This window comes from Trachemys scripta, chromosome 19 (genome assembly GCF_013100865.1).
Source record: "Trachemys scripta elegans isolate TJP31775 chromosome 19, CAS_Tse_1.0, whole genome shotgun sequence".
Taxonomy (NCBI): Eukaryota; Metazoa; Chordata; order Testudines; family Emydidae; genus Trachemys; species Trachemys scripta.
Window position 1 is genome coordinate 12,724,023 of NC_048316.1, and position 22,208 is coordinate 12,746,230.

Consider the following 22,208-nt stretch of genomic DNA (forward strand, 5'->3'; position numbering starts at 1 on the left):
AAATCCCTGCCCCGGCTGGCTTCTACCAAAGCAGTGGACAAAGCCTAGCAAAAAACAAGAATTTTCCACATCTCGGGTTTAAGTTTTGATTTATATAACAGTGTTTGTTGCCAAACGTGATGGGAGAACCTAATGTCTTTCAAAGGTGCACCGCAAAACAAATTTTAAAAGTGAGTTACGCTGAGGCTTTGTCTACACTGGCACTTCGTAGGCAAAACTTTTGTCGTTCAGGGGTGTTTTTAAAAAAAAAAAAACCACACACCTCAGAATGACGAAAGTTTTACTGATGACAAGCACCGGTGTGAACAGCGCTTTGTCAGCAGGAGCGCTCTCTTGTGGAGGGTGGAAGTTTTTTGTCAGGAGGAAAGCTTTCTCCCGCCGACAAACAGCAGCTATACTGCGTGGCTTTTAGCGGCATGGTTGTAGCGGCACAGGTGTCTCACTAAAAGCCCCGTAGTGTAGCCATATGAAATGTTCTCACCAGCTGGGATCTATATGCGTGTTGAAGGTGAGGGAGTATTCACAAAGAATAAGTTATAACTGACCTTTATTTAATTCCCTCCCTCCCCTCCCCCAAAATCCATCTTGTCATGTCTTGGTTTGCTAAAGGATACCCCTGAATGTATTATTTTGTAACATTTCATTCAGTGCGTGGATTACAATGAGTTTTAGGTATGTGATGTCTGTTTGTGACATCTTCAGTGAACCGGGAAGTACCAAAAGGATTTACAGAGGATAAAAAGACATTTTTAAAAGTTAGTTAAAACTGATTCCTGTGCTGAATGCCTCACACAGTCTGATTAGTGGGAACAGTCAATACAGAAATTTGGGCTTAACTCCATTTTCATTTGCTTTGCAGTTTCTTCTGTGTCAGATAAGTTTATTATTTGGCATGAGCTTTGATTTACAAAGAAACTGTGTATGGTTTTGATTTTTACAGGACTGGAGTTGCTCTGCATGCATCGTTTCTGTGGGATAACTTAGTTAATGTCTTAAATAAGAATAGTGCCTTTCTTCCCAAAAAATCCTGAAGAAATTTACAAATTATACAAAAACAACAAGGAGTCCTTGTGGCACCTTAGAGACCAACAAATTTTTTTTGGACATAAACTTTCGTGGGCTAAAACCCACTTCATGAGATGCATGGTGCCACAAGGACTCCTCGTTTTTGCTGATGCTGACTAACACGGATACCACTCTGAAACCTGTCACAAATTATACAGCTAAATATATTTAACAATGCACAGCAACACTGCATACATTTAAGATAGGAAAGTACTAATACTCTACGTGAAACTCTAGAAAATGTAGATAGATAGTGTAATTACCCAAATGGGAATTTGGCTAGGACACAGCAGCCAACACACACCTAGTCTTGCAAAAAAATACCATGAAATCTTTAGTGATCACAAGTGCTCAGAGTTTTTACATGTCTCATCTAAAAGATGGCATCTCTGGCAGCATGGTGCTAACTAACATTGAATACGATTCAAAGGGAAGTGTGCAAGCCACTGATTTAAAATCTCCAAAGTGGACAGTCAGATTACAGCAAGTTAGATACTGATTTCAGCTGGTAAAGGAAAATGCAGAACAGTTTAGTTTTTAGAGATATTAATTAACTGATTGCTAAACTCAAAGAAGGTTTTAAGACACGATTCATGGGATACCGACCTAGTCTTCACTAGGGGGGGAAAAAAAAAGTATGTTAACTTGAGTTATCAAACTTGAGTTTAAGAGCGCACCCTATTTCTCTGCTGTCCTCAGGGAAGAGGCCTCATGTCAGAGAGAGCTGGTGAGGAATCATGGACCAAATACTGTTTTCACACCACTTTACCAATGTAACTCCATTGATTTCAGTGAATCACTTCATTTGTTTATGACATTGTAAGTGAGATCAGAATCTGGGCTCAACAGTCTCTGTAGTGGAGGATCAGAGAGAAGTTCATTGCCCATTCATGGAGAAGGGAATTGGAAGGTATAGTCCATTTGGAAGGAAGATCAAAGAACGCAGGTGACAATTGGGAGGAAGAATGTGTGAGAGTTGTGGGTTTTTTTTGCAGAGCTTCCAAAACATTTAATTCATGCTGCTTCTGTCCAGGCATGGGGAACAAGGCAAAGAATCAGATGTTATATTCTCAAATATGCATGAACATTTTTTTCAGTCATTTGAATGATGTCCGTGGATCCATTTTTGTTCAATATCTTCATCAGTGATTTAGATAATGGCATATGGGGTCCACTTATAAAGTTAGCGGATGATACCAAGCTGGGAGAGGTTGCAAGTGCTTTGGAGGACAGAGTTTAAATTCCAAATGATCTGGACAAACTGGAGAAATGGTCTGAAGTAAATAGGATGAAATTCAATAAGGACAAATGCAAAGGACTCCACTTGGGAAGGAACAATGAGTTGCACACATACAAAATGGGAAATGATTACCTACGAAGGAGTACTGCCGAAAGGGATCTGGAGGTTGCAGTGGATTTTGCAAGTTAAATATGAGTTAACAGTGTAACACTGTTGCAAAAAAATCCAAACCTCATTTTGGGATGTATTAGCAGGAGTGTTGTAACCAAGACATGAAAAGTAATTCTTCTGCTGTTCTCTAGTCTACGCTATACACCACTGTACTCATCTGGAGTATTGTGTCCAGTTCTGGGCACCACATTTCAGGAAAGATGTGGACAAATTGGAGCAAGTCCAGAGGAAAGCAAGAAAAATGATTAAAGATCTAGAAAACATGACCTATGAGGAAAGACTGAAAAATTGATTTTGTTTAGTCTGGAGAAGATAAGACTGTGGAGGGGACATAAGTTTTTAGTGCATAACTGGTTGTTACAACCAGGAGGTAGAAAAATTATTCTCATTAACCTCTGAGGCCTTGGCTACACTGGCAATTCACAGCGCTGCACTTGCTGTGCTCAGGGGTGTGAAAAAACACCTCCCTCCCCCCCCCCCCGAGCGCAACGAGTGCAGTGCTGTAAAGCGCCAGTGTAATCAGCGCTGCAAGCTATTCCCCTCGGAGAGGTGGAGTACTTGCAGCGCTGTGAGAGAGCTCTCACAGCGCTGGCGGCGCGACTACACTCGCGCTGTGAATCGGCGAGTGTAGCCAAGGCCTGAGGATCTGACAAAAAGCAATGGGCTTAAATTGTAGCAAGGGAGGTTTAGGTTGGACGTTAGGAAAAACTTCCCAACTGTCAGGGTAGTTATGCACTGGAATAAGGGCTTGTCTACACTGGCAATTAACAGTGCTGCAACTTTCTTACTCAGGGGGTGTGAAAAAACACCCCCCTGAATGCAGCAAGTTGCAGCGCTGTAAAGCGCCAGTGTAAACAGTGCCCCGGCGCTGGGAGCTACGCCCCTCGTGGAGGTGGGTTTCTTAGAGTACTGGGAGAGCTCTCTACCAGCACTGCGCCACGACCACACAAGGCACGTTAAAGCTCTGCCGTGGCAGCACTTTAGTGTTGCCAGGGTAGACTAGCCCTAAATTGCCTACAGAGGTTGTAGAATCTCCGTCATTGGAGATTTTTAAGATCAGGTTAGACAATTACCTGTCAGGGATGGTCTAGAGATAATACTTACCCCTGTCTTGAGTGCAGGGGACTGGACTAGATGACCTCTTGAGGTCCCTTCCAGTTCTACGATTCTATGACATCTAATTAGCGATCTGGGAGATCCAAGCTTTATCTGGATTTAGGCTTCCAGTTCTTAGATCTAGGAGAAGCTAGGCATTTTGAGTCTAGTGGTAAGGTGCAGCCGCCTTCATTCAACAGCATGCCTGTTAATTATTAGTCGCTAAAGAAGGAATGTGACCACTCTGAGCAGGAGTTGAGGTGCCCTGTGACAAGTCACTGTAGCAAAAGGGAAGTTTGGGAAATATAAAGAACATATCCAGGATAAAAGGCCAGAGTAATACTTCCTTTTTGATAAGGTGTAGGCAAAGAACTTATTCTGGAAAATTTAAGGATGGAAGAGATTAGGTTTTGTTCTAAGAATTGCCTTGATTCAAGCTGCATGTTGGTTTATTCCTTAGATTTCTGTACTTAGTAACATTAGCATTTAAATGGTCTAAACTAGGTTTTGAAGTTAACACCTCATTGAGGAAAATAAGGGGGTATGGGTGGATCATGCTTTTGTTGCCATTGTTTAGCTGTAGGCTGTTTTCTGCATGACTAGATAAACAGTGCAATAAGCCATGAATTATATTGTGACTGCTATTTCACAAGGGAAGAGCCAGATACCATCACTTTTAAAAGGAGGCATCAAAAAGTGAGACACCCAAGTTTTCTTTTTGTGTGGACTTCCTTGGATGTCCCTTTGCAATACTCTTCTTAAGCCAGGCACAAATGTGGGTGAATTTCTTGTGGGCTTCCGTCTACTCAGAAAAATTCTCTGGTGCTGAAATGATTTTCAAGAGCTGTTCTAAAAAAACATTTCAGGTAACATGGTTGTACTGGTCTGAGTGGATGGGGCATAGTGTGGTTTATTGGAAATCTTTTTGGTTTTTGTTGGGTTTTTTTTGCTCATGGGGTAGGCACAACCATGTTACCTGAGACACAGTTGAAAACCATTTCAGAGTTGGGTATTTGGGGGTTGTATGCGAGAAGGTTGGAGGGAAAAGGCGTTAAAAGTACCTGTGGGCCTGACCTTACTTCATTTTGTTATTAGGCCTTATCTACCCTACATCCATGAGAACCAGGGGATCTCATTGGCTCATGGTGTCCATATAACCAAATTAATCACCTGGACTGTAAAGATATTAATCAAGTTATGGACATGGTTAGGTCTACACTACACCTCCTAAGCATTTTGTAATTAAGGCCTTATCTTCATTGCAAAAAAAGAGGAGTGTTGCTAACTTGAGGTAAAATCCTACTGAAGACAAGGCAGTCGGTAGGTTTCACACAAGTTAGCTGGTCCTATAAAAGACTATGAGGAAGTTTAGGCTTTAACTCAAACTGCCAACTCATGTGAAAACGACAAACTGCCTTGTCTTCACTAGGATTTAGCTAACTCGAGTGAACAACACACTTTTTTTCCTAGTGAAGGCAATGGATAAGTTTGGGTTTGACTCTGCTGTCACCGAATCTCCTGGCTGGGTTACAGTTCTACTGTAGCATGGCTATTGTGATGTGCAGGTTGAAAAGATGGGCACCACTTTCACTATGAAATGTTTCAGTTCATATTAAGGATACTGTCGTCATAAGAACAGTTTGCTATGCTTCAAAATAAAGGAGTACAGTTCTCTGGTTTACTCTTCTTCACTCAGATTGTTAATATTTGGCACACCCAATCCATTACACCCCATCAGTCCCACCCACAAGCCAGGGCCCCCCAGAGGATTCAGGGGGCCTGGGTCAAAGCAATTTCGGGGGCCCCTTTCATAAAAACAAGTTGTAATACTATAGAATACTATACTGCAGGGCCTGGGGCAAATTGCCCCCCCCCCCCGGGCAACCCTGCCACAAGCAGAACCTTATTTGAAGACTTTTCTCTCCTCCACATAAACTGAAATAGTTTTCAAAGCTTTAGGTTTTTTCTACACAAGCACTTAGCTTGTGGCAAGTTGGGGTTGGAATTCACCCTGCACTAGCCTGCTGCACGCTAACTGTCCGTGTGAGCCCTGCAGACAAAACACTTCCTTAGTGGGCTTTGAAACAGAAGTAGATCACAGCACACTAGGGAACCATTAGTGCTTGGCAGCGGAGTCCACAGTAAGTGTGCAGCAGGTTAGCATGGGGTAGATTTACACCCCATCTTGCCGTGAACTCTTGGTGTAGACATGCCTTAAGATATCTTTAGTAGAGAAATACATTTTGTGCCGTATCTAAATATTCACTTTGTTTTCCCATACATTTGTTCTTACAAAACATATCAAGGAAATTTACATGCCAGTGGAAAAGAACAGGTAACTGGAAATGCATACCACAAATAATATATGCTGGTGTTTGTGTAAGTGGTGACACTGCTGTTGCAGATCATTTTGGCACCCTACCTGCCAAAAGACATTGGGGAATGTAGTCATAAGAGAGGGTGTTGGATTGGCAGATATGAAAATCCAAGTCCTCTATATATCTGGAGAACTGAATGCATCTTGAACAATGGTACTGCACTACTCATGTGCCCTCAACTCTGTGTGCTAGTGAAAATGGGCATTCAGCTTCCATACTCGGCTAGTCCATGGCACCTCTGAATCATTGTGGCCTAGAGACACTGGGAACTGGACTGACATTGTCAACTCATTTTACATAGATTAGCTGTCAGCTTACAACCGTTTTTGGTGGCCCATCCACTTAAGTGCTCAAATAACATGGTGATGGATGCTGTATAAAAGCCCCAAAAGATAGATAGATATTACCAAAAATAGGAAGGTGCCATCTATTTCTTCACTAGGGAAAATGGATGCCTACCACGTCTTTTCTGTGATAACCTATTCTTTTCCAGTAACCTCTTGTGGATTGTAACATGGTTAAATAATACAATCAAGCAAATACTGGTAGAGGCATTCAACATTAAAATTTAGTGTTTTTTGGTTAAAATCTGGTGAAGAATTTGGATTACATCACTTGAGGCAGGACATCAGGGAAAAAACATTTTAGTCCATTAAAATCCTTATGGTCTAACTATGAAACAAATGTCTATCTTTGGGCACTTGGTGCTATTTGCTACAACACGCAAACCAAAGTGTCCCTGTTTAACCTTGTTTTTTTTTCCTTCGTCATGGACAGAGTATTAAAATTGCCATGTGATGACGAGATGAACTTTTAACCGGTACATTTATGAATTTTTCCTCTTTCGGCTTTACTAAGAAAACAATTCTCATATCGAGGCATTAAAACAGGAATTGCGATTGACTAACACAGATGGTGGACTCCTTTCATCAGAAGAGGAAAATGTGAGGGGAGAACACACAAGCCTTATTTATTCAGGAAAATTTGATTGTTGTGCTGCCCAGTCTGAACTGGGCAAAAAACTTTCCCCAGACAGCTGTTATGAAAGCCCAGTCATTTCATTAATAATAATTTATAATTTGTCCAATTCACATTGGCTGGCACCAACCATCACAACCCAGCTAACTAATTTGGCATTCGAGGTCAGTTCTTGACAACTGTTTCAGGACATGGCACTTTTTTCGGTGTGGGCTGAAAATCTGGAGCCAGCAGAAAATCTGCCTGCTCCCACCTAAATACACATTTCATGTGTGAGCCTTTAATCTATGGTAACTCTTCTAATCCCTGTAAAAACTAATTATTACCCTCTAGAGAGAACAACACCTGGTTATGGGATAGTTTCAATTCAATTTGTATTTCTAGACTAATCAAAAATAGCATCTACATTAAGTTCAGAAAGGGGTTAAAAATAATTCAGCCAGTGAACTGTGCGCTCTGTTTTGTGTCCGTATGGTTAAGTCACAAGAACAGTCATGGGATTTAATTTTCATTCATATGATTAAAATCTGCTTGTTGAGATAATGGAACATGCTTTGAATAGTTTGCATTTCTTAGCAGGAAAGGAGGAGCTACCGCTCAGTAATCATATAGCTAGCAAAAAATTGCACAGCCTTTAAAAACATTGCAGATGTAAGTGGAAGAAAAAATTGCATCAGGCACATTATATAACTAAATTTTGTTTCTTATTTTGAGTTTTTACCTTATTATAACAAGGATCTCAGGCATATTTCCAAACTACAATTTACAAAATAATGACATGCTCTTTGGTCACTTTTTATATTATGCAAATTATGTATACATACATGCTATTTAATTACTAGAATTGGGGGGCTGAGGGAGACATGGAATTGATGCTCTTGCCCCCATTGATGGCTGCTGATCAAAACACCTTGAGGAAAGGTAATTTTTGAAAAAGAATAAACTTTTGACATCTTTGTCATCGATCAACATGTGATTTTAATATTGTTATACTTTTACTTCTCTGCTAAACTTGGTACAGATTTCCTTTTTAATATAGTCAGTAGATAATATTGGAATATCTAGCTATTCTAAATGATCTTGTTATAACATGAAAATGTTAATCTGAATGAGGATTGTTGTACTGTATTTGCATCTGTGCAAAGGCCCAATCCTGAAGACGTTACAATGAATAATCCTTACATTAGGTTTATTCTTGTATAGATGGCTTTTGTGGCAAGGGCATGTAGACTAGGGTCTGACTTTATAAATTAAGGATATGTAAGATTATTTTTTCTAATACGTACACACTTTGATCCACATGAGTTTTCTGTGTCTAAGACACAACAGGGTGTTGAAGTTACTACCTTTCTGAGTTATAGGATGGAGCAAAGGTATCAAAGGAAATTTCCATGAAAGAATTACCAGTTAGGGAATTCAAACCTAGAATCCTGTTTGATTGGCAGAGCACCATTCATGTCACATGCAGGGAACAGATGAGAATTCTAAACTATTCAAGAAAGAATTTTTAGGCTCTCTTGTTTCTCCTCATCAGTGCAAGGTTTCATGAAGCATCTCTAGGCATTTTACAAAGGCCTGGTCTACGCTACAAAGTAAGGTTGACTAGCTGCCTTGTGTCAACCTAGATGTACATGTGTCTATTCTTAAATTTGTCTCCCACCGATGTAAGTGCCCCGTTACAGCGATGCAGTAACACCGCCTCCCTGAATGGGGTTGAGCTGTGCTGGGTGTACGGAGGTCGATGCAGCACAAATGCAGGCACTGCCTTACTTATGTCCACCTTAACAGTTGTCCAGCTGCTGTCTCACAATGCCTGACGCTGACTGCTCTGGTCACAATTGTGAACTCCAGTGCCCAGGGATCACGGAGACTACAAGGCCTCCTTCCTCTCTAAAGCCCCGCAAATTTTTGAAATACCTTTTCCTGATTGTCCAGTTCATCAAGCACACCTAACAGCTCTCCATTGTTGTGTGCAACTGCCCAGCTGACCATGCCGGCTCCATGCTCCAGTTGCACTCCAGCTTGGAGTAGACTGGAGATATTGGATCTCCTGGGCCTGTGGGGAGAAGAGGCTGCAAGCACAGCTACAGACCAAAAGCGCAAACCACTGTCATTCTGCATCTGCCGATCTGGTAACTGAATCTTTCCTTGGTGCTGTCAGGGTGGCCAGCGTATGGCTTCATAAGCAAGGGATAGGCTGGGTCCCCCACGATCATTATTGGCATTCCAACATCACCAATGGTAATCTGCCGGTCAGGAGGGAAAGTCCCAGCTTGTAGCTTTTTGAACACTCTTGTGTTCTTACAGATGCATGCGTCATGCACCTTCACTGACCAGCCAGCACTGATGTCGGTGATTCACCAATGCTTGCATAACCATAGAAAAGTCTCCCTTTCTGTTGATGTACTCTGTGGCCAGGTGATCTGGTGCCAAAATAAGGATGTGTGTGCTATCACTCCACTGCAGTTCGGGAACCCATTGCTGCAAATCCATCCACCATGTCCTGTACAGTGCCCAGAGTGTCAGTCCTGCGTTGCAGGACACGATTAATGGCTCTGCACACTTGCATGACCGTGTTCCCCACACTGAATTTCCAAAATGATTTCCCGCTGACTGGTGCTAGTCCGGCGTTGCACGTTTCCACGCAGTGATCACCATGCTTGTCTCCACTGTCAGTGCAGCTCTCATTTTGGGGTCCCTGCACTGGAAGGCAGGGGTTTGCTCTGCGCACAGATCCAGGAATATGGCCTTGCTCATCCGAAAGTTCTGCAGGCACTGCTTGTTATCCCAAGCCTGCATTATGATGCAGTCCCACCAGCCAGGGCTCATTTCTCTGGCCCAGAAGTGGTGCTACACCATCTGCAGCTGCTCTGTGAATGCCAGGGTCCTACTAGGCATCCTTTTCACTACTGATAACTGTTCTCAGTTAGAGGTAAGGGTGCTGGGTTGTTTTGTTTTGTGTTTGGCTTAACTTTGGGATGTGATCTTATCTAAGTGGCTAAAGAATTAATGGAGCACTGGGACTGACCTACCCTTCACTCTAGCTGGTGTTTTTTCAGTATCTTCATTCAGTAATGGCCAGTGTTCTCATAACTCCTGCTTGGATTAGATATGTCTTAATCCTTCACCTATATCATAAAAGATATATGATTAGGAAAGAGGCCAATACTTTTATAATGGTTCTGCACATGCCTTCATTACAGTCCATTGAGATTTCCCTTACATTAGTTCAAATCTTTGTCCTGTGCTGTAGTACTCGTCTGTCAACATAGCCATCTACCTCTGGATCATCCTGCACTTTTCCCTAAACATGGCATTGCTACCCCACCAGCTGTAAAATAGATCCACTTTAAAAACCCCGTTACTGAAATGTATTTAAATAGCTTCTTAACTTGCTACAAAATGTAAAGTACACTAGTACAAGCATATTTCTGGGAGTGTTTGCCTTGAAGGTTTTCACATATCTCTGCAAAAGGATAGCTGTATGTCTAAATAACATTCCAGTGAGTTTTCTGAAAGGTTAAACTAGGGTCACTGGCATTTAACTACTTGTTTTGGGAGAGGTTTCACTAGACAGTTAATTATATTTAGCAGTTTTCATTTGTTTCGTTTGTTCACTTGACTACTCTAGTTAGGCATAGATGTGATTTCTTATTTACTGTCACTCTAGAACTTTTCAAATTGCATAATGATAGAACACAGGTAAATGTTCTTTCTCAATCCTTTTCTGATAAAACATCTACAGTGAGAGTTCATGTTTATCAATAAGATCCTCTCCTGATTCGTGCCAGCAAACATACTTTAACTTCATTTGATCAGAATATAAATTGGCTATGTATTGTTGAATGTTTGTTTTTTGATTGGAATGACTAATTTACTTTATATGCTATACAGCTCAGTATATATAAAGCCAAGTTGAGTTAGTACATTTGGCGGGGGGAAAATAGGTTGACCTATTTTGCTGTCTAAGTAAAAAAGTAGTGTAAACATAGCCATTGGATTCAACCATGCTCCTGAAGTCAATGGCAAAACTCTGTTGACTTTGACACGAGCAAGATTCGACTCTAAATCATTTAGCATTCCAAAGGGGAGAAACTGGATGACTTCTGCAAATATTTGTTTTTTAAGAAGTGTCAAGACACTGAAACACTTAACAAAATCAAATATCATTTGTAGAAATTTGCATAGTTGATGCAAGTTATCATTGTACTACTTAAAAAATTTCCTCTAATTCCAGGCCATTAGAGTAACACTTTGCTTAAAACTTCCCACCATTGTGCTGCCATTGGTGCAGATCCACTGATGTTTGCAATGAGTGAAACTCTGGTGTGGAATAGCCAATGATGTTTTAACCAACGTGGGCTAAATAACACTGTAAGATACAAGTGGCTGGCCTTACACTGGTGCTACTTCCAGTGGAATGATAACTGTGGGGCAATCTTAAGGAAAATACTAATGCAGACAAGGCCTTTCTGAATATAAGACATAGTGGTTATGGAATTAGACTGTAGATGCATATCTTCAAACAATCAAAAATTCTCTTTTCATGCTGCCATGTAAGTGTGACATGCAGATATTGAGAACTGCACATATTCTGGTCTTTAGCACTATAGTAATATTTAAAGTAAAGCAATAAAAAGGAGAATTGCATAAATCAGTGTTTAAAAATTAAACACAGCTTGTTTCAACAAATCTTGATAATTTAGAATTCTGTTTTTTGTTTTTTGTTTTTTTTTTAATTTCCCATTGTTTCTCTTACTGTAGTTTGCTGGGACTTTATCAGATGGTTTGGGAAAGACGATGGATAATCGACATCAAACTGAACGAGAGTACATTCGATACCATGGCGCAACCAGTGGAGAACATCTCATAGCTGGGATCCATGGACTTGCTCATGGTAATTTGTGCATCAATAGATTATACTATTGTAATAACGGTTCCTTTGTTATCTCTGTCACTGTGGTTTCAAAGTGATAGGATTCAGAAAAACAATGCAGTTCAATTTAAGCCACTCCACACTGGTTGGTTACAAGTGGCTTAAGGTAATGGAGCAATTGCTGGCTTTCCTTTTCATTTAATTGTGTTTTTAATTTTGGCCAAGACACCTAGATTTGAGAATAGGTCCTATTGAAGTGTACTGTTGGATATCAAAACTAAATTTAGGAAAGAGATCAGCCAAAATTTCTAATTTCCATATAGGTTCATAAATATGCTTACAATCACTTTGTAAGGGACAAATAAGATAATATTCAGCCAGTGGTACAAATGAATGAATAAGTGTATCGCGCTTAGCTTCCCCTGCTTTCACTCAGTTCCCACAGATTCCAGTTTTCTTGCACAATCCGGCCCTTAGCCTGTCTGTATTCAAAGTTGCACCTGTTTAACTTTCAGCTATCTTAAAAAAAAAACAAAAAAACAAAACAAAAAACCAGTTTATTTAAACTGGTGCAAAAGACAGTGTGGACACTCTTAATTTGATTGAAGACAATTATGGCAATTTAGCTTGTCGATTCTCTGCTGAATTAAGCTAAATCGATATAAGCCAGGTTTAAATCATTTGAATATTCACAGTGTATTTTGTATCAGTTTCATTAAATGTGTTTAAAATTGTGCCTTTAGTTAACCTAGTGCAATTTCAAATGCAGTCTGTATGATTATCAAAAAGTCTTGTACTTAAGAAATGTAAAATTAGGGGAAATTTGTTTATTCAGTCTCTGTCTTAGACTGAAATAGTTTTCTAGGTAGTTGAAGCCCCATCACTTGAGATAGGTGATGGCCTAAAAATGGAAAAGGTTCGTTTCTGTAAGTTGTTTCCATATCTAACTCTTGTAGTTCACTTAAGTGCAGGAATAAAAAAATTTCTATGAGAAAGATAGCAGTTCTAAATGGATCACATTAGACTTCCCTTTGAATGCAAAGTATTTTGATTATTTCAGGTACAGAACATTAGGTGTGTTCTCAAATCAGATATAAATTATGTTGTTAGCAACATGTGAAATCTGAAAGATGATTGTTTTAATGAAGAGTCAGTTAGAAAGATTCATTAGCTGATTAGCTTCTTTGACTTGAATCCTTTTTGTTTTTTTAATGTTTCCAATTTCCATTTCTTCAAAGAAGCAGTTGACTGTTAAATTTTGTCTGTTGAACTGTAGTTTTCCCAAATACTCCACTGTATGGCAAAGTTACCCAAATGAAACCATTAAACATAGCATATGCTATATGCTTCTCGACTCCACAACTTATGTACCAACAATACTGTTTGTACTACCAACATCACAATGTTTACTGTCTTTTGGCTGTGATGTAAAATCTGTAGGGCAGTCAAAGAAGTCTATGGAGCTAGGTCAGTTAATACTAGGGTGACCAGACAGCAAGTGTGAAAAATCGGGACAGGGGGTGGGGGGTAACAGGAGCCTATATAAGAAAAAGACCCAAAAATCGGGACTGTCCCTATAAAATCAGGACATCTGGTCACCCTAGTTGATACCAGCTGAGGATCTGCCTTTTAAGTTCCTAACCCCTTGTTTGGCCCTCAAGTTCTCATGGACATTAACATTTTGCAAGAATGAGATGCCTGTCCCCAGTGTCCTGGTCAAAATTCCACTTCGCCTGCTTAAATTTCTCTTTGTATTTCCAACTGAACACAGTATTTTTTTTTTTTTATTTCCTGTCCTAAGCTGTTGTGTAATATTTTGTGTTCTGTTAAATCCTTGTCACACTGTTGGAGGTGGCTTCACTTCAGCAGTAGACAAAATACTTTTGTGTATGGATAGCATCAGGATAAATTGCCCTGTACAAATATAAGACTATATTATTAGATTAATAATAAAAAAAAAAAACCATTCAAACTTTTCATGTGCTGCATTAAGTGAGTAACATGCTTTCCCACTATCAAGAACTTTCAAAAAAGTAAATCATTTAACATTGTCAGCTGTAATAACATCCTGTCGTTTTATTTTTAGTGGCAAAGCAGTTGGTCCACTTACAGTCTTTGTTGTCTTTGCTAGGAATCATTGGTGGATTAACAAGTGTAATAACCTCAACAGTAGAAGGTGTCAAAACTGAAGGAGGAGTCAGTGGTTTCATATCAGGCCTTGGGAAAGGGCTGGTTGGCACAGTAACCAAACCAATGGCTGGTGCCCTCGATTTTGCTTCTGAAACAGCGCAGGCAGTGAGAGACACTGCAACTCTTAGTGGCCCCAGGTCAGTGAACGCTTTTCATTTCTAATCATAATAAAGTGTCTACAAAAGCATATTGCAATACCTTCTGCAATTTTGTAATGGATTTTGTTTCCTAGCCCAAAGGAATTGTAATTTTATAATTATTACTTTGTATTATTAGTTTTGCTTCTAGTTGATTTCATTAGATCCTTTTTGAAATACTGCATTTAATTACCTCCTTTTTGAAACACTGCATTTGTAGACTAACTAATATGGCCTTTTGTACTAGTAAAATTGGTACAGAAAAGCTACAGTGTAATATAGGAGATTCTCATTACTAAGAACATAAGAATGGCCATACTGGGTCAGACCAAAGGTCCATCTAGCCCAGTATCCTTCCGAGTGTGGCCAATGCCAGGTGCCTCAGAGGGAATGAACAGAACAGGTAATCATCAAGTGATCCATCCCCCGTCGTCAGGGCCGGCTCCAGGCACCAGCTTCTCAAGCAGGTGCTTGGGGTGGCCGTTTAGGAGAGGGGCGGCAGGTCCAGGTATTCAGCGGCAATTCGGCGGATGGTCCCTCACTCCACTTGGGAGTGAAGGACCTCCCGCCAAATTGCCGCCACAGATCGCGATTGCGGCTTTTTTGTTTTGTTTTTTGTTTTTTGTTTTGGCTGCTTGGGGCGGCCAAAACCCTGGAGCCGGCCCTGCCCGTCGTCCATTTCCAGCTTCTGGCAGACAAAGGCTAGAGACACCATCCCTACCCATCCTGGTTAATAGCCCTTGAGGGACCTGTCCTCCATGAACTTATCTAGTTCTTTTTTGAACCTTGCTATAGTCTTGGCCTTCACAACATCCTCTGGCAAGGAATTCCACAGGTTGGCTGTGCGTTGTGTGAAAAAATACTTCCTTTTGTTTGTTTTTAACCTGCTGCCTATTAATTTCATTTGGAGACCCCTACTTCTTGTGTTATGAGAAGGAATAAATAACACTTCCTTATTTACTTTCCCCACACCAGTCATGATTTTATAGACCTCTATCATATCCCCCCTTAGTCATCTCTTTTCCAAGCTGAAAAGTCCCAGTCTTATTAATCTCTCCTCATATGGAAGCCGTACCATACTCCTAATAATTTTTGTTGCCCTTTTCTAAACCTTTTCCAATTCCAGTACATCTTTTTTGAGATGGGGCGACCACATCTGCATGAAGTATTACTACATCATATTCTAATAAATCAGGAAAAAGTCTGAAGAGCTTAAATATAATAAAAAAGAAATTGCCATCTTGGTATCCTGATGCAGAATTGAACTAAAAATGTTCTTCTTTAGGCTTCCATTAAGAATTCATAGGAAAACAGTTGTTTTAAAGAAGTTGAAGAGTTCTGAAGATAATGTAATAGCGACATCCCTTCTATTTTTCTTTTGCAAAATCAGTTTTTACTAAGAATATGTGTGTGTGTGCATGTACACACATTACTCCTGGGGGAATTCTGTGCCAAAAATATTAAAAATTCTGTGCACAATATTTTACAGTTCTACAAAATTATGCATATTTTATTTGTCAAAATAATACAATATAATCAAGCCAGTTTCAGTTATTTTGGTAATTTATCCCAAACTATCTGTCAGCAAGCGTGTCTGTAGCAATACAGATAGCAATAAAGATTCCCCCAGGAGTAGAGAGTTAAAGAAACCCCTACGACAATCCAGTTCCTGTTTCTCTGTTATGCTTTTACTGGGCGCTTCAGTCTAGGTGTGTCACATGTGCCGGCTGGGCATATCGTGGGGGAAAACTCTGCCCCTCTGGTCTTAGACACCCGCCTTTCACCCCTGAGTCTAGCCATGGGGCATCCCCCCCCCCCCCCCCCCCCCCGCTCCCCCGCCCCGACCCCCGCCCCGGGGCAACCCCCAGCCCAGACACACTCACCCCCAGAGATCAGCTGCATGTACCCCCCATTTATTTCTCTTCCCATATCAGGATCCTCCATTCTCCCCATGTGCCAACAATTCTGTCTGCCCTTCCCCATGCCCTCCATTCCTCTCTTGCTCCCTAAGCCAGGGACTCAGTGTGCACCCTGATTCCTACCTCCCACCAAACCAAGGGTTCTCTGTCCTCCCTCCTTTTTACCTTTCTGCCATAGCAAGGGCTCTGTGTTTGTGTGCCCCCCATCCCCTCCCCTCCGCTTCCCTCCACCACTCCAGGATCCACCTGTTACTCCTTTGGCAGGGGCTCTGTATGCCTTCTGTTGGGAAGACACTATGCCTTTCTGTGTCTTCAGTGCCTTGCATGCTGTGGGCACTACCAGAAATAAATAATATTTAATTATATTAAACATGTTTAAGATCAATGTTGTACAAAACTGATAAAAATAATAATGGCCAAGTAAACGAGGAAAAGGGGAAAGAATAGGAGAGTTCTAAGAGAATAAACATTTTATTTCCAGTGGTTAAGTAGCATTCAGTTCCTGTATGTTGATGCTGTGCTGTGTTACTGCATGCCTTAGGAACTCTGTCTGTTGTACAAGATCCTGCACAACAGGGGGGGTTAAAAAATCCAGGTATATTATTTTGTGATTTTCAGAATGATGGGGGCATTTGTTGTTTTTTAGTCTTTCCATTTGGTTTTTCCATTTCCTGCATTTTATTATGCCGCGCTCAGAATCCTGATGCGTCTGCCATCACTATTTCAGTAGGGAACAGTAAGCTTGCTGAAGTGTGAGTAAGGTGCAAGAAACTCATAAGAACGCAAACCTAGACATCCTTTGTTGTGGAAGTAAGAAGTGTTCCAAATGCACCAGCCTTTTTAACTGCCGATGAATGTAATACATCTAAAAAGAATTAATGTTAAGACTCATAAGGTTCAGTTAGCCCATCTGTTGTCGGTAATGATGAATTTTTGTATAATAGAGCCCCACACTTTACCTGCATCAAACGTAACAGTAAATTTGAGCAACGACTAAATGAGCGTGTTGGGGGCTGGGAAGGGAATGGGAGCAGCTAGCATATAGTTATACGCACTTGGGACTTAGTGTAATTTGTAGAATTGAAATGTCAGGGATCATAGTTTGGATAAGGAAAGAGGGATTTAAAGAAAAAACCCATATAGAGTATGATTAGAAATGTTATATCTCAGACAAATAGAAGGTTGCGACACATTCAGGCAAAATAACTAATGTGTTAACCTAAGCAGTCTCCGGGTTCATCTTAAAAAAACACGGTTATACTCTTTTTTAGAAATGATTATGAAGGTTGCACTATGTATACATATACATACTGTACATTAAAATGCATATATCATAACGTGCACATGCATACAATGTGTGCATTACATTGAAATATCTGCATTTGTGAATTTCCAACCTATTTGCAATATTACTAGTGATGAGGTTGCATGACCGATGAGAAACTAGACTGCAGGCAAGAGCTAGCTTTGTCCACCTGCCATGGACCTGGGTAGCACAGTGCCCTCCTGCTGATGGCTGTTGACTGAGTACAGATGAGGAAATGTCTATGAGCTGAGCTTCCACTGAATTTGGAATAACTTTTGTTTGTCATGGACCCACAGCAGTATGAGGTGAAGTTCATCATCATGCAATTTTCAATCCTTCGCAAATTAAAAAATTCCTAATTTAGTTGCATGGTAAACGAATATCAGAAACCATATAAGGCATCTAAATATAATTGCAGGGCAAAAATGTGTCCAGTACACACAAATCTTGTATTGTTGTAACTGTCCTGTGAAAATCTATTGACCCATAAACCTTCCTTAAAGAAGAAAAAAATTCTAATAATTAATTTAGGACACCTCTTTACACAGGTGTGACTGTATTTGTTTTTCACAAAAAGATTTTAATCACAGATGTATAGACCTTATAAATGTAAATACACTCAACGGCACTTATATGTTGCAAAAGTTCATAAAAGAATCCCACACCCACTTTTCTCTCTGATTCTCTTATTAATCAAGCAACTGAATTGTTCTTTGGAGGACAGGGAGAAGAACAACAAAGGCTTTGGACTTGTTTTGACTGTTGTGTACCAATAGCCCCCTGTTGCATTTGTTAACTGTTCAGCTATGTGTGGTTTGGAATCAAAGTAAAATGCTGTTCCAAACTGAATCGCTGGCTCAGGTTGCACTTTCTGCTCTACGTGTGCTGGGCCAGGACTGCTCCGAGTTGAGAAGTATACAGAAATAAAAATGCTTAAGCTGATCTGATTAGTGTTGCTTAACCTTGCAAAGTATGAATTAAAGTAAGTTTGCTGTCATGGATGGACTCAAAGTCTGTGGTTGACACTATTCCAGTGCTGAGATCCCATTCTGATCTCAAATACAGGGGGGCACACACGGCCAGATACCTAGAAAAATCCGCTGTAGAATTTCAATAGCTGATTTTAAGTATACAAGGCAAATGGTGGTTATGGGTAAAGGAGCATTTTTTAGAACTTCCATCTGTTGTTGTTTTTATGATGTAGGAGTGGGGAGTTATGTCTTCAGCATGCTACTAGTGCAATGGGAATTTTCTGTCAAGTATGTCTGATAGTAAATGAATTTGTAGTTAGGACAAGCCGTGCATGATCCAGAATCAAGCAGTCTCGTTTTTATGGTATCTAAAAGTTGGAACTGTTTGTTCTTCTTCAAGTGATTGCTCATATCGATTCCAGTTAGGTGCGTGCACGCCCCGTGCACAGTCATGGGAAAGTTTTTCCCCTAGCAGCACCCGTCAGGTTGGCTGTGGAGTCCCCTGGAGTGGTGCCTCCATAGTGCACTATATATGATCCTGCCGAACTGGCACCTCCTCAGTTCCTTCTTACCACCAGTGTCAGTTGTAGGAACTGTGGTATCTTGCTCAGCAAGCTCTCCAAGTTTCCCTAGCTTCTATCTACTTTAGTGTTTGTCTTCCTTAGTTAGTATAGTTAGTCATTAATTAGTGTAGTGTTAATAGTTCGCTGTTGGGAATGGGGAGTTTCCCTCCAACCCAACTGCGCTCTCCCTGGGCACTCAGGGCATGCCTAAGTCCCAGGGGTTCAAACCCTGCAAAAAGCCTATGTCAATGTGCAAACCCCCATGACGCTTGCTTAAAGTGTCTGGGGGAAACGCATCAGGTGGATACGTACAGGATTTGCAAAGTATTTAGCCCAATAACGAAAAATGAGCGGGACTTTAGACTGAAGCAGCTCCTTATGGAGGCGGCACTTAGACCACAAACAGCATCGGCAGGAGTGCATTGGTGCTTAGTGTCTTGGCAGTGGTAACGGAGAAGGCTCTGCGGTGCAGAAACAGTCGGCGACAACTCGGCACAAATCCCATTCTTCAGGGCAGAAGTGGCACTGGAAACAAGAGAGGAGTTGTTCCCTGACTTCGGGGCCCACCCCCTCGGAACAAGCCAATGGGTGCGTCCGAGGAAGGAGTCCCCAGTGTCGAAAACTTTGTAGCCTGCACCATCGACTTTGGTCCTGCAAGGGGGTCCGTTGAGTCCGGTGCAATTGGACTCACCATGTCAGGTGGTGGAGGAGGTGCATCTGCCTTCTACCCCAGACACATTTGAGGCCACAAGAGACCTCATAGATACGACTGCACCGGGGTCACTGGCCCTTTGCGCCAAGTCTCTGATGCCACAGTGTGTGGCACTGTCCTGTGGAAAACCAGCAGTGCTCTGCCCCTCGGTGCCAGCTCTTGAGGCAAGATACCACTAGGAGTCCCGGCACCACTCGGATTCCCAAAGCTGATCACGCTCTAGGCACCGGTCAGACTCACAGCACCACTCCAGCTCCCGCCAGCACTCCCGTTTAAGGCGTCAATTGCCATCACGCAGCAGGTCCCGGTCCCGGCACAGTCGGTCTCGGCACCATTCCATGTCATCGCGCAGACCCTGTTCAAAGTACCGCTCCAGGTCATGGCACCACTCTCTAGCCTCGCTGCACCGCTCCCTGGCCCAACAGCACTCAGCACTGCTCTGGCCCTCGCGGTCTAGGTCCCTGTCTTTGGGCTCAGAGACGGGGTTTAAACATTCAGAGCAGGCCTGATGCAAGTCAGCATGGGGCAGACCCAGCCCAGTGAAAGTGAGTGAGGGTGGGGGAGTGCCAGCCACACGGAGGTGGAGGAGCCTTGGAGGAAAGGCGGGGCAAGTGTGTTTGCATTCGTGTGATTAGACAGTTGGCAACCCTAGCATGGCCCCCAGATAGATTCCTAAGTCACCTTGAGGATTGGAGAGGGAGAGAGCTGAAGAGCCTTCTATATTCCGCATGGGGTCTGATAAGCCTCATAGGCTGCCAACAGGAAATGGGCAAATGCCCGTCACCAGTTACCACCATCTCTCTAGGCCTCTTTCTTCCCCCAAGCAGACTTGCTAAGTGACTGCTGTAGTAGTAGGGATCTTTTGCTGCTGGCCTTCTGTGGCTCACAGAGGTGTGTGGACTGAAGAGACTGAGGGACAATTTCTTCTCCTCCGCGATGTCTGCGTAGCAGACCTGAACGGAATGCATCACCTTCCTCCCTGCCCCCCCCCCCCACTTCACAATACTAAATTAGCTTGTCCAAAAAAAATGCTGACTTATACTTTAAAATGCTAAATGTGTGTAAAAGTATAATCTTTTTTATTCTGTGTTCTAGAAAGTACAGTAAATGATGATTTATCTCTCTACTTCTCATCAACATTATTACGATTAGCTATAAAAAGTCGTTAAAATTATTTTTGGACTCTTCATACCTCTCTTCTTTGGGTGTCATTCATGAACACTTTATCCAACTGAACTCCAATTCGGCAGAAAAATCTAACTAAGCTACAAACGTAACCCCCCAGTTTCAAGGTAGATGTTCCTTTGTCTGCAGATTTAAGAGAAGGAACCAAAATAAAACTTCTTATAATGGAAATTCAGTCACGTCTTACACAAAGTGGGTACTAGATGGCTGATTTATGATTGCTGCTTATGGTCACACAATATTCTGAAAAGCAACTGAAACATTACTGCCTCCCTCTTAAGTATAGCTGTCTCCACCAAAGCACAAAAATTGTATTCCAAGTGATGTCTTTTTTCCTTCTGTTTGGCTGATCTCTAAATACTCCCTAATACCCAGAAGCCTAAAACAAAACATTGCTCATTATAATGCAGCTTATGTAAGGCTCTTACAAGTTCCTGAGAAATTATTTAAAAAAAAAAATTCTTTGAATAAAGTTATGAAAGTGCAAGATTTGTTTTCTATTAGACTGTCTGATGGAAAAATATACCCATTTCTTGGTCATGGTAGTTTAATATAATTGCTAGAAATGAGACATACTTTTTCCTTTTACCATTTTGGCTCTAAGTTACCATGACTGGTTTAATGGAAACGGCTAGATATCGGGTGCACACCTTGGAAAAATAGAAGGCTTGGAAACGAACCAAGTATTTTGAAGGCACTTATTTTACATTTCCATTTCTGCCATTTTTGGATAGAACTATTGCAAATCTGACTTTTTTTTTTTTTTTTACATGTGTATATTTGTGTGCTTAATATAAGTTTTTTAAAAATAAAAGTAGAGATCAAAATTTATAGCCTTAGTTCAGAATTCATTCATCCTCAAACAGAGTGGTATAAAAGACCCCTAGGTAAACAGGGCCTGATTCTATTTTGCCGGACAGTCACACTTCCAGCTGAGTTGCACGCTTATTTTTCAAGTTCCACATTATGTGAAACATTCCACATTTTGGTCTAAAGCAGAATGTTTATTCCACTTGTTAGAGAATAAGGAGCCAATTCTTTTTCCATATGGATGCATTTAAATGTTTAGATGGTTGTATTAGGGAATATATTTAACATTTTTAGGTCCGTATTATACTGTAGTATAAAATATTTTCTTCTAAAAACATTACTCACCTTGCCCCAGGGTTGGAAATTTCTACCCTTTTCAGTACAATTTAAAGACTCGAGTAGATGAGAGAGCCGAGAAGCGTACTTGCATAGCAGAATTCACCAAAACGTACTGCTTTATTATAAATTTCTGGGCTCAGAAATTTCTATAACATTTTAATGTTCCCTTTCATGTCGTAAGTAATTTTTATGCTGTTTGAGCTATTCTGAGCACATACAGATCCAGAAATCTGGAGTTCAGACCTTTCACACCCCTGTGGTCTTGGGCATGTT

The 22,208-nt window shown here is 41.1% G+C and overlaps 1 protein-coding gene across 8 annotated transcripts in view; it reads left to right on the top strand.

The window, feature by feature from the left end:
* VPS13D (vacuolar protein sorting 13 homolog D) overlaps positions 1-22,208 on the top strand; it is a 195,243-nt gene that overhangs the window by 133,620 nt on the left and 39,415 nt on the right. For all 8 annotated transcript variants that reach the window (XM_034753528.1, XM_034753531.1, XM_034753534.1 and 5 more), the window contains 2 exons: positions 11,692-11,824; positions 13,935-14,130. In XM_034753528.1, the coding sequence (XP_034609419.1) occupies positions 11,692-11,824; positions 13,935-14,130 (329 nt within the window). The remainder of the gene's footprint in view (positions 1-11,691; positions 11,825-13,934; positions 14,131-22,208) is intronic.